The 13,638-nt window shown below is 33.3% G+C and overlaps 1 protein-coding gene across 3 annotated transcripts in view; it reads right to left on the bottom strand.

The window, feature by feature from the left end:
• LOC143237289 (neurobeachin-like) overlaps positions 1–13,638 on the bottom strand; it is a 210,664-nt gene that overhangs the window by 122,684 nt on the left and 74,342 nt on the right. For all 3 annotated transcript variants that reach the window (XR_013019973.1, XM_076476365.1, XM_076476364.1), the window contains exons 19-24: positions 11,005–11,097; positions 9,007–9,115; positions 7,818–7,899; positions 6,743–6,866; positions 6,249–6,441; positions 739–5,369 (exon numbers count right to left, since the gene is read on the bottom strand). Coding sequence is in view for 2 of the 3 variants with exons in the window: in XM_076476365.1 (XP_076332480.1) it covers positions 739–5,369; positions 6,249–6,441; positions 6,743–6,866; positions 7,818–7,899; positions 9,007–9,115; positions 11,005–11,097 (5,232 nt within the window). In the remaining variant the exon portion in view is untranslated. The remainder of the gene's footprint in view (positions 1–738; positions 5,370–6,248; positions 6,442–6,742; positions 6,867–7,817; positions 7,900–9,006; positions 9,116–11,004; positions 11,098–13,638) is intronic.

Here is a 13,638-nt window from a genome sequence, read left to right as displayed (position 1 = left end):
ACTTAAGTAATCCAAGTGTGTAATTATGTTTTTAGTTTAATGACCCATTTGACACAATGAAATAGAAAGAGTTTTACTGTTGTTTGGCAAAGGAACACAGCTCAACTTCAGAAAGTTTAATTTCATGATTTGATTGACACTATAGAATAGGCCTAGGACTACTGTCATTTAGTAAAATAATACACTCCTATTTTACTCATTTTAATTTGATGATGTATTTAACACTAGCTAGTTACAATTAACACAATTCAAACTGTGCAGTCAACTTCTCCATAATTAATGCACCATGTACATAAAATAATGCTGACAAAAGTTTCCAAACCTCTACACCTGTCTGTAAAGAAAACAATAAATAAGATGAAGGGCCAGTCTGATGTTCATTATAATACCAATGTCACAACAATAACCTTCCTTCTTTGATAGATTGTTTAGGCAGAGTATTCATGATGAAACTTTGTAGAATGGACAGCAACTGCCTGTTGTGGAGACATAAGTGAAGAGGATGTTGCTTCGAAAGTCTTTCGCCTGAAGACCATAAGATGAGAGGAAAAAGACTTTTGAAATGTCATTCTCTACACTTGTGTCTCCACAACAGGCAGTTGCCATCCATTTAACAAAGTTTCATCAATAACCTCCCTTCTCTAAACTTATTCATCTGTCTCTAGAGAAAACAATAAATAAGATGAGAGTCTGACCAAAGTTGTTCACTGCAAAACCTGTCCTACAACAATGACCTACCTTCTCCAAACTTGGATGTCTGTCTCTAAAGAAAACAATAAATCAGATAAAAGCCTCTGATGAATTGATGACCAACGGAATTCTGGAATACGAAATGGTGGTCTAGAGGGTCCATCATTAAAAATCTGTCTTTCTGAGCCGCCTGAGCTGCTTCGTTGCCTGGTGTGGGAAATACTTGCAGACTTAGGCCTTTGTAGATCTTGATAAAAGTTAGGCTTGCGAGTAGCAGAAGCACTCCTAGGTCGACGAGTTATACCAATATCAGGCTCAGTTGGTATGTGTATTGTCTGAATGTCACTATCTGATGACAATGTCTCTGGCTGTTTGGCATCTTGTTGTTGATTATCAACTATCTGGGCTACTGCTGTCTCAGGTCCTGTTTCACTTAAAGCATCTTTATTTTGAGAAGTGTGGTCAACCTTAGAATTTGAATCTGCAAGTTGTATTCCCTCCTTTTTTAACTGCCCTTCAATAGTACTTACTGTATCTTCAGATTTGGAGCCATCTGCATCATCCACATTATCATCCACACCTTTAGTCTCTGATGTGTTTTCCTCAATTAACCTGTGCTGATTGTCTAATGCCTCATTGGTAATTTCACCATTATAGAAACAAGTCAGATTGTCCTTTTCTCCTTTCACTACTGTTTGAGCTTCCACAATTTTAACATCTGAAATAAGCTCTACTTCATTAACGTGCTCATCAGACGGAGCCTCTAGTGAGTCGAATTTTGTACCAATTGTCGAAAAATCATCTTTAATTTCTTGACTAGTATGTTCATAAGAGCACTCTTCATTTCTTACTATACTGTCTCCTGAAAGCAGTTCATTTTCTGGATTAGATTTTAGCGATTCACCTTCAAGTAATTTGTCTGATGTAACTGGTTCCACGTTCTCCTCTGAAAAGACTTGTTCTTTAGAAATTTGACTTTTATCTGGTGGAAGTGTAACTTCTAAATCTTTGCCTTGACTTAATGGTACATTGTTTGCATTTTTCTTTCCAGGAACTTCTTTATTGCTTTGATCTTGATCTTCCTGTGAAACAACCAATGAATCTTCTTCTTCTTCATGTGCAAATTTTTTTGATTGATTATTTTCTTCAGAAAATGATTTGTATTTTGGATCTTGTGGAAGGAATATCGCATCTTCTGATTCTTTTCCTTCAGAAACTGATTTCACTTCAGTATCTTTCAATGCACCTTCTGCAAATGTTTCTTCATGAACAGATATGTGCTTTGAATCTTGTGAAACTATTAGAGCCTCTTCAGAATCTTTAACTTCAGGATGTGCTTCATCTTTGACATCCTGATCTGGAGGAATTATTCTATCTTTCAATTCTTTCTCATAAGATAACTCTTTAACTTCTGAGTCTTTCTTTGTAAAAACTGGTATGTATTCCAAATTCTTTTCAGAGATTCTTGTATTAAAATCAGATATTCCTTCTAGATTTTCATTTTGAAGTGTTTCTTTTTGCTGCAGATCATTCGTTGAAGACACTTGCGTGTGTTCATTGTATTTTTCTTCAGACACAGATCTATATTCTAGTGCTACTTCTGATGTAACTGGTTGGCTGCCTGATTCAATCACATGAGAAAGTAGTTTTCCTCCTAAAGAAACTTCTTGGTTTTCTTGAGCCTTGAGTGCATTTTCATTTTGTTTCCCAAAAGAAACTGAGAAATCTTCTTTGCTGTTTTTTAAATACAATTCTTGGTTTGGTTTTACACATTTCATTTCAGATGTTGATTTAATCCCCAAGTCACACTCTGCTGAAACATCTCTTTCTTCTGAATCTTTTTCTGTTGAAACTGAATGACATCTTACAGATTTCTCTGAAGACACAAATTTGTCCTTGTAACATTCTTCTGGAAAATCTGTACTCTTTCCTGAACCTTTTCCTGGAGAATCTGAATAGCCTTTTACACCTTCCTTCAGAAAAACTGATTCGTTTTCTGAATCTGTTTTTGGATAAACTGGTTTATCATCCATATGTTTTTCTGAAGAAACTGCTTTGTCTTCTGAATCTATTTTTGAATAAACTGGTTTATCATCCAGATGTTTCTCTAAAGAAACTGATGCATCTTCTGAATCCTTGTGTAAAACAATGTGTGTGTTCTCTGACTCTTTCTCTGGAAAGGCCAATTTATCTGTTGGGCCTTCTTCAAATGCAGGCTTAACTTTACAATCTTTGCTTAAATGTGATTGGTCATCTTCTACAGGTTTTTCAAAAAAAGTTGTTTTGTCCCCTGGTTCCTGTTTGGGAGAAGTCAATGCTTTTTCTGAACTATTCTCAGTATGTTTGTGAAATAAAGTTATTTTATCTGCTACTGGTTTTTGATCAGATACTGCTTTGTTCTCAAGTGTTTCCTCTGAAGATCCAATTTTTCCTTTAGAGTTTCTATTTGTAACCGATTTGATTGTCAGATCTTCTTCCAAAGACAAATGTTTTGATTCTTGGTCATAAATAATCACTTTCTCTTCACTTTCTTCATCCTGGAGAGCTGTTTGATGTGTTGAATCTTCTTCTGAGGATACCATTTTTGATTCTTGGTCACATAAAATCACTTTTTCTTCACTTTCTTCATCCTGGAGAACTGTTTGATGTGTTGAATCTTCTTCTGAGGATACCACTTTTGATTCTTGTTCATGTAAAATCACTTTTTCTTCACATTTTTCATCTTTGAGAACTGTTTGATGTGTTGAATCTTCTTCTGAGGATACCACTTTTGATTCTTGTTCATGTAAAATCACTTTTTCTTCACATTTTTCATCTTTGAGAACTGTTTGATGTGTTGAATCTTCTTCTGAGGATAGCACTTTTGATTCTTGGTCACATAAAATTACTTTTTCTTCACTTTCTTCATCTTGGAGAACTGTGTGATGAGTTGAATCTTCTTCTGAGGATACCACTTTTGATTCTTGTTCATGTAAAATCACTTTTTCTTCACATTTTTCATCTTTGAGAACTGTTTGATGTGTTGAATCTTCTTCTGAGGATACCACTTTTGATTCTTGTTCATGTAAAATCACTTTTTCTTCACATTTTTCATCTTTGAAAACTGTTTGATGTGTTGAATCTTCTTCTGAGGATAGCACTTTTGATTCTTGGTCACATAAAATCACTTTTTCTTCACTTCCCTTATTTTGGGAACTTGTTTGATGTGATGACTCTTTTTCTGAAGAGATTTCAGAATATTCTTGAATCTTGATAACTGAACCTGTTGTTAGAAAAGGAGTTTCCTGAAGAGAAACAGTTTGGTTTTCTGAACATACATCTTGCAAAATTGGTTTATCTATGGAATGTTTTTCTACATATGTTATTACATCTTGAGAACTTTGTATACTTTTAACAAAATGTTCATCTTCCTTCTTTTTAGCATCACAATGTTCATCAAGAGTGACATCAGATGTTATAACGTTTGTTGAGGTGTTGTCTATAATAACATGAACATCTAAAACCTTCCCTTGATCACTAAGTTCATTTTCAATGATTGTCTCTTTATTAGTGTTTGAAGATGTATCACAAAACCCAGAATTATTTTTTGGTTTAATCTCCTCTGATTTGTTACAATACTTAGGCAGTTCTTCTATGGTGTCTTTCGTTCCATTGTGTACAGCTGATATCTCTAAATGATCAATAATATTACCTAATGACTCTGTCTGTGCATCTTTTAGCTGAGACACTGTAGAAGTTTCTGGATTTGGTTTATCAAAATTCTTCAGCTGATTTCTTTCAAACACAGATGAAGTAGGTACTGCAGTTTTACTTCCTCTTTCTATAGTCCTTTTCATTTCATCATCCTCACAACAACTTATGGTTTCGATTGATTCTGCACCTTCAAACACATTAGATTTTGTTTTGAGATAATGTTTTCCTTCATAGCTAAGCTCTTGTAAATTATTATTGAAAACTTTGGAGCTATGAACATTCTGAAGTGCCTCTGAAGTTAAAGAACTTGAACTTAGATCATGTCCTGTTTCATTTATGTTATTTTCAATAAATCTAGCCTCCACGTTTTCATGATTATTTACTTTGCTTACCTCTTCAGAGTGAGAATACGTAGTTTCTCCTTTGATTACATTATCACTTGTATCGATTTCAGATTGTAGTTTCATAGGTTCATAGTTTGTAGTTTCACCCAATGTCCCTTGCAAAGTGTCACTGTTATCTTGTTTATTTAAAGAAAGATGCACCTGAGTGCTTGGGTTTGCTTTATCTGTGTTGGGGCAGTTAACATCTGTAATGTTGGTTATACTCTTGCACTTTACTTGGTCTTCAGAGAATTCAGATATAGGATTTAATGCAACACTTTCAGCAACTCTACAAGTTGTATCTTCCTCGCACATATTCTTAGCTTTATATCCACCAATATTTTCATTCAGATGAGAAGTAACAGGAACATCTTGTTTTGTCTCTGAATCAGAAACATTGATAGTTGTCTTTGAATATTCTATTTCTTTGAGTTTCTCTCTTGGAGAAACTGGAACATAGGTTCGGAAGCAAATGTCACCACCAGAGATAGTGCTAATTGGTTTTTGTCTTCGGAGGTTTGAATCAGTCAAGTGATCAGTTTTTCTTTGTTCATACTGTTCATACATCTGTGAAAACTGGGCTTTAAAGTCTTCAAAAGCAACCTGTGAAAGACATTTTCATCCAAAATGAGGTCATACTTTGAGATCAATACAACAGAAGAAATATTTATTAAGTCCAAAGTATCTCAATAGCTCTAGAACAAAGAATGAGAGAGAATAGGTGCTCTTAAAATAACTTATTTAAATTACTGATCACACTAATAAACCACATTTTTATCCCTTCCTTCACTAAATGACAATTAACACAATCCAGAACATTCAGCTATTTTTTTCTCCAATCTAATACAACAACATGATTTTAAATATTGGAGAAAAAGCCTGGATCAAGTTAACTCAATTGATATTACTGTTGGCTTAACTGATAACTCTGTCCAAATAGTGTTAATTCAATCTACATTACTGTTGCCTTAACTGTTAACTTTGTCCAAGTATCATTAACTCAACTGATTTCCTTGCATTTATTAACTGTAGCCATTTTTATTTCTAAGCAAATGACTGATTATAAATAAAAAATGATAAACAAGACCCCTGGGCAACTTGCCTTCTACTCATCACAGTCATCTAGTGCAATGTGGCATAAATGGTCATGACTATGAAATAAACTCCATAACCAAGGGAAATGCTGCAGTACTACTACTTCAAACATCTTTAATTGTTTCATCTTTCCCAGATGTTTTCTTCACTATCAATATTTTCTAAACTCACAAGCAAAGAAGCTAGAATGTATAGTAACAAGGCTTTTGTTGTACAGATTATCAATTTAATGTTAGATAACACAAAAACATTGATCACTGACAGACATCACAACATTGATGTTACCACAACAGAACATTCATGAAAAAGAATAAAGTTTATTGTGTTTGAATTGCAACTTCAAATCAACACACTAGAAGAAAATAAAATCCATGAAAATAACCATACCTTCGAATGGACAATTGCTAAGGTGTCGACCCATACTCTCCAACCACCATACTCCAATTTGACAGCATGGTGAAGAAGCATCCGAAATAAAGAGTAGACCATGTCTGATATTCGCTGTTCTTCAGAGTTCTGAGGATAGATGTAAGCCATAGCAACTAGCCATTCCTGCCACACTGACATCTGGAGTATAGTTCTACAAACAAAACATATGTAAAGTCTTCACAACTGTTTCTTAGAACATCTGTTGACAAATATTTTTATGGAGTACAGTAACCTTATGAAAAAAACTAATAAAATGATTGTCTGTTGTACAATCTTCAACAATTGTAAAAACTACAAAAATATTTTTTTTTTCCCTTTCAAACAGTGTCTTTAAAAAAGTCACCTTCCACAAAGAGTTTACAAACAAGTGTTATACAGTCAAAATTACTAATCTGAAAAAAAGAAATACAGCTATTGATTACAAGTTTTCAAATCATATACATAACACAAACCTCCGGTTGTCTTTATTATTGTTACACAATATAGTCATGTCGGACAGGAAGAGTTTTTTCACTTCAATAAGCTCTTCACAAGGTTTGGACTGTTTAATCAATGTAGCAACAACCTTCAGAATCACTGAAAATACAACAAATCACAAGACTTTAGTTCCACCTCCACTCATCATTATTTATACCTCACAGAAAACAATTAAAACACATCATCATTTGAAATAAATCTTATTCCTAGTACAACCAGTCTCTTGAATGTGTGTAAAAACTAAAACTCCTGGTGTGAAACCTGTTTCAAAACCAAATAACTTTATATCTGCTTCCACTTTGTCCATTTTTTTCTCACACAATACCTGTTTCTACTGTATCTGCTTCCTTTTTATAATATGATATGTGTCCAGCAAGTCTAATACCTTATCCCAAGTGAACACCTGTATCCACCAAGTCTAATACCTTATCACAAGATAACTGTGTTTACTGGGTCTATCTAATACCTTATCACAAGATAACTGTGTTTACTGGGTCTATCTAATACCTTATCACAAGATAACTGTGTTTACTGGGTCTATCTAATACCTTATCACAAGATGATAACTGACCACTGGGTATAATACCTTATCATAAAATGACACCTGTGTCCACTGAGTCTGATAACTTATCACAGGATGACACCCGTGTACACTGATTCTAATACTTTATCACAGGATGACACCCGTGTACACTGATTCTAATACTTTATCACAAGATGATACCCGTGTCCACTGAATCTGCTTCCTCAAACATTTCTATCACTTCAAACACTTCCATTTCTTACTGTCTTTCCCAATTATTTAAAATATATGATTATAAAAAAGAAAAAAAACATGCTAAAAAATTTGAAATAAACATTGAAATCAAGCCTGTATGTCTATACTTATATTTTAATCAGTAGTTCAAACTTACAAGGAATGTAATAAATAACAAGGTTAAATTCTCAATAAACACAAGTAAAACTGTAAATCAATATACAAGTATTACAGAAAAGTCCTGCCACTACACTCACACTCATAATTACTTTAACCAAAAGATGGACACTTACTAGGGTTTTCCAACTTGTAGTTAGACTCTGGTTCTGAATGCTTGGTATAGAGTAGTTGACTTGATATATGTTCTGTTAATATCTGAAATATTGTTGTTTACAACTTGTATCAATTACAGGAATGTTATTTTTAAATACAGGAGTATGTAACATATAAAAAACTCCATATCCAACCCAAAACCTCAACTATCTACATTGATGTATCACATATTTCATTTTAACAATGACTTGTTACACTAGTATTATGTGTTAAAAACAAAGTTTGACTATTCCTGAAACTTACTGAGTTACTTGTTTAAAAAAATATCAAAGACTAATTGTTCAATATTACATTTTAAAAGTGACACTGTGAAAGTGTGTTCTGTTCTATATTACATTTAAAGAACAGCACTGTTGAAAGTTTGGACTACACTATATTATGTTTGAAAAGTGGCCCTGTGAAAGTTTGGACTACAATATATTATGTTTGAAAAGTGGCCCTGTGAAAGTTTGGACTACACTATATTATGTTTGAAAAGTGGCCCTGTGAAAGTTTGGACTACAATATATTATGTTTGAAAAGTGGCCCTGTGAAAGTTTGGACTACAATATATTATGTTTGAAAAGTGGCCCTGTGAAAGTTTGGACTACACTATATTATGTTTGAAAAGTGGCCCTGTGAAAGTTTGGACTACACTATATTATGTTTGAAAAGTGGCCCTGTGAAAGTTTGTTCTGTTCTATATTACATTTAAAGAACAGCACTGTTGAAAGTTTGGCTTGTCTTATATTACATTTGTAGAATTACAGTGTGAAGTTCAGTCTGTTCTATATTGTGTTTGAAGAGTGGCAGTGTGAATTTATATGAATGTTGATCTTCAATAAAAAAAAAGCTATGAAAACTTTCAAAATTTATCATTCAAATGAGTGTCATTTTAAAGGAGCTTACTATTTGAAAAGAAACAATGACAAATTTAAAATATGCTTTTATAAAGTTACCAAAATCATAGTTTTACTGACATTTTATGAACAAATATGTCCATACAATGTCATCAAAAGTGTTTGTTTATCAACATCTTAAAAAAATAGCAATGAGAAGAGTGTCATGAAACCTTTAAAAATGTTTTAAATAAATATTTTATGATAAATAAATATTTTATGATAAAAACTAAGACATCAGAAAACACAAACTCATCTTTTAAATTCCTACCTCAAAGAGGACATTGTAAGTAGCTAATGTGATGTGGTCAGTGTGTAACATCATCCTCTCAGACAGCAACATGTACAAGTTGTTGGGTCCCATTACATCATGTTTCCTTCTGTTACAGTATCAGTACAGTCAAGTTAGGTATTATAATTCTCTAAGCCAAAGCTTAACACAATAATCCATGACTTACAATATATTAAATGTTATTATTCATTTCTGGTTAAAGTACTTATCTGAAATTGACAACAATAATTAAAAAAAAACTTGAAACATCCAAACAGATCAGCTAGAATGTTAAAACCCACTCCATCATGATAAGTTCAAGCTTGTTTGTTATATACAGAAAAATATTGTATCATAATTTATAACCAATAATTCATATTATAGTTACTCTCCTGAAAAATTCCTATTGAACAAACATAAGAAAGGATATATAGCTTAGACCAAAAAGACTGAAAAATCAAAATACATCCACTACTTTTATTAACAAACATTATCACATGTACATTGAACTGGAGATATCAGATCAAGTATTGTCAAAACAGAACTAGGAACTCAATAATATTTTCTGATCAGTAGTAGAAACCACTAAGACACAATCATTAGGGTACTAGTAGAAAACACAGACAAAATCATTAGGATACTAGTAGAAAACACAAAGACACAATCATTAAGGCATTAGTAAAAAGCATGAAGACACAATCATTAGGGCACTAGTAGAAAACACAAAGATACAATCATTAGGATACTAGCAGAAAATATAAAGACACAATCATTAGGGTACAAGTAGAAAACACAAAAACACAATAATTAGGGTACTAGTAGAAAGCACAAAGACACAATCATTAAGGCATTAGTAAAAAGCATGAAGACACAATCTTTGGGGCACTAGTAGAAAACACAAAGATACAATCATTAGGGTACTAGTAGAAAACACAAAGACAATCATTAGGGTACTAGAAGAAAACACAAAGACGCAATCATTAGAGTACTAGTAGAAAACACAAAGACACAATAATCAGATCACTTGAAGAAAGTACAAAGACACAATCATTAAGGCAGTAATAAAAAGCACAAAGACAGAATCATTATGTTTCTTTTACAACTGAGCACAAAGCTACACAATGGGCTATGTATGTTCTGCCCACCTTGGGTATCAAAACCCTGCTTCTCCATAGACATACTGCTTTGCCACTAGGGGGGAAGGCCAATCATTAGGTCAACAGAAAAAACCAGAAATAGACAATCATTATAGCACTAGTAAATAGCCCAAAAACAGAACTGACAGAATAAATAGTACAATATTCAAAGGTAGAATTGTTTGAGTAGGACAAGAACATACAAAGACAGAATAACAGTAATATATTCAAAGGTAGAATTATTAGGCCACTAGTAGTATGTTGGCTCATCAACTCTACTTTGATGTCAAATTTAATACATATTTAATGGTAATAAAGTAGTTTACTTAAGTTTTGAATGTAAATCTCTTGAAGTTGATCCCATGCATGCTTTCACTTACTCATAGTAAAGGGGTTCATAAGCTTTTCTGTCTAAAGAAATCTTGTTTAAATTGATAAATGGATGTCCAATAATACCTTAAAAATGTATTAAAACCTTCAAATTTAAAATAATATTTTTACACGATGGTTATCAAAATCTCAATAATAAATTCTAACCTATAACACTATCTATAAACTCTAACTCAAAATAAGATGGTGATAACCTAATTAGTTTCTAATGATAACAATTTTTAAGAAAAACAAGTATTTAATAAAGGACATCTATAACATAAAAAAACAAAATATTTAATGTTATTTTACTTTTTAATGCTAAAAACTTATAGCAAACTTTTATTTAAAAAACAAACTGTCATTATATGGAAAGTACCTGTAACCAATTACCTGATGTACAGTAACATGGCAATTCTTTATTACATGTCATACAGAAAGGGTTAAGTTCACACTAATTTATTTCATTCAAAGATCACTGAACTTTACTTACTTGTGAGTGCTCCTACACAGGAAGTAACCCAGCAACTTGAGAGCTTGCAGCCTAATTGTTTCACTCGAGGAAGCCAAGAGTTTGAAAACTGTCCTACAACACAATACCAGTAAACATAACTCTAGCATAAAAACACAATAGGTCTCAGACATGTGGTAGAATATATAATCTCTTACACTGTATGGCAGTGATAAATAAACAGATTGCATTTTGTTCATTCAGTAGTTTCCTGACAGACTGAATTATGGATGTTAAATAACTATACTCAAAAGCACTCTACGTCACAACTTTGTAGTTTACTTTGTCACCTATATCTTTCATCTCTTTTTGTGACAATTCACCATGCTTATTCTCACTTTCCTGTTATACTCTCAGCACATTCAATGCACAGTATTAAACAACTGAATGTCTACGATCATTATTACTAAAGCACTGGAAGAAGATAAAGTTCAAATATGTTTTGTTTTTGAATTTTGTGCAAAACTACACGAGGGCTATCTGTGCTAGCTGTCCCTAATTTAGCAGTGTAAGACTAGGGCAAAGGCAGCTAGTCATCACCACCTACCACCAACTCTTGGGCTACTCTTTTACAAATGAAAAGTTGGACTGACCGTCACATAATAACACCCTCATGGCTGAAAGGGCAAGCATGTCTGGTGCGATGGGGACTTAAACCCTCGACCCCAAGATTATGAGTTGAATGCTTAACCCTCCTAGCTAAGCTGGCCTGTTCAAATATGAATTGTCTAAAACATATTTCTTAATTACAAACAATACAGTAAACAAACTTCACAAAAAACCACTCTTCTCTGTACACATTTCTTCTCCCAATTTCATTCAAAATTTTATAGTCAAACATCAGATAAAAAACTAGAAAAGTATGTAATGAAATATAAAGTTAATCACAGTACAGTTAACCCTTAAAGATGTCCCACTGAACTTATTCAAACAAAATCTGTACATCTGGAAATTATAACAAAAGGTTAGACCCTATTAATTTCCATCACAAGAAAAAGATGTACACAAAATTGATGCAACATACAGGGAAAAGTTTATTCTCTTATACTGAAAATATATTTCTAGTTGGTACTTACATCTTTCACATAAATATCTATTCTTATTCACTGCTACCATCTATATGTTTTTTTTTTTTTTTACGACTCAAGCCTTGAGTTTCCACACACCTTACAATTAACTGATTCAAATGCTTCTTGCATTTAAATCATCATGCAACAACCCTCCACCAATAAATGTATCACATACTCTTGATGCATGTGGCTTCCTCTATTCAATTCTACTGAATTATCACATTGAGTTTTGGCAGAAAATTGAAGCTCTAGTTTTCAATAAGGAGAAAAAGTGAAAAGTGTGAGAAGAGGTAGGTACTACTGGAATTATATTTTCAGTATAAGAAAATTGTAATTTCTGATGCAGCACATTATTTCTGCTCATATAAATAGCTAGAATCCCACAATGAATAGGTAGAGGGACCAATACATGAAAAAAATAAAGCAGCATTTCTCGAAAAGCATCCATAGAACACTCAAAGAATAGACCCTCACAGGAGAATTTCATACATGGGAAACTGCACCACATTTGTACCAGATGTCCTCCCAATTTGAAATGAGATGACACAAACATAGGCAGAAAGATCACATTACTACAAGAAAGAACAATGGTGGGATATAGAACCAAACCATTATACAACAAATCTTAATCCCATAGAGTACTGGAATGTGAGCGAAAGTAAAAACAATGTGTCCCTAGGTGTAGAGTGGCTAGCATGTAATGGACCATACTCAGCAAGTTAGCAACATTCAAAGCCCAGCCTACCAACGACATCCACACAGGAATAGGATGAGGATCATACCATTGGCAAGTCAATTACAACCTAAAACCCAGATCAAAAGAAACCAACATCCATGTGGGGACAGCAGCAAGTCAACTATAATATAAAACTCAGGTCACCAGCTACTGATATCCATGTGGGGATAGGAAAGAGGATCATACCCTCTTCACTTCAAGTTCAACAGACTGGAGAAAATCCTGTATCCTCCAAATCTATGAACATAATAGTAATCTGAGAAATTGATTAACCATCTGGATACCTAACATCTGGACAAACAGTAAAGATGTCTCTGTAATGTAAACTATCTCTCTCTGCCATAAAGATATATCTGTAACATAAACTATCTTCTGAAAACCAATACAACAGAAACTCCTCCTAGTGCAATATCATCTTCAGCATAATAAGATCATTGAGGGATAGTACAAGAGGAAGATTCATATTAAACTGCAAGTACTTCCATTGTCACCACAGTGTGGGTGGAGAAATGACATTATAACCATGTAAGAAAACAAAGACACCTGTCATAAATGAGTGAGACTTATGATGATTGGTGTAGCTCTTAAATCTAAAACCCAGCAATTGGGAACTGACATCCACACGGAGGGTAGGATGAGGAATCTCAATTGAAGGGGTGAAATGCAATTTTGATGACTTACTCCAAAACTGCCACATCTTTTTGAATGACTTCATACATAGATGAAGCACATCTCATCACCTACACCAGTGCCCTATTCTGTACTGAATGGTTTTAACAACATACGTATAGTTTATCGTTATCACATTTA

This window comes from Tachypleus tridentatus, chromosome 13 (genome assembly GCF_004210375.1).
Source record: "Tachypleus tridentatus isolate NWPU-2018 chromosome 13, ASM421037v1, whole genome shotgun sequence".
NCBI classification, from domain to species: domain Eukaryota; kingdom Metazoa; phylum Arthropoda; class Merostomata; order Xiphosura; family Limulidae; genus Tachypleus; species Tachypleus tridentatus.
Note: the sequence above shows the minus strand (reverse complement) of the source record. Positions and strands in the feature narration are given on the sequence as shown.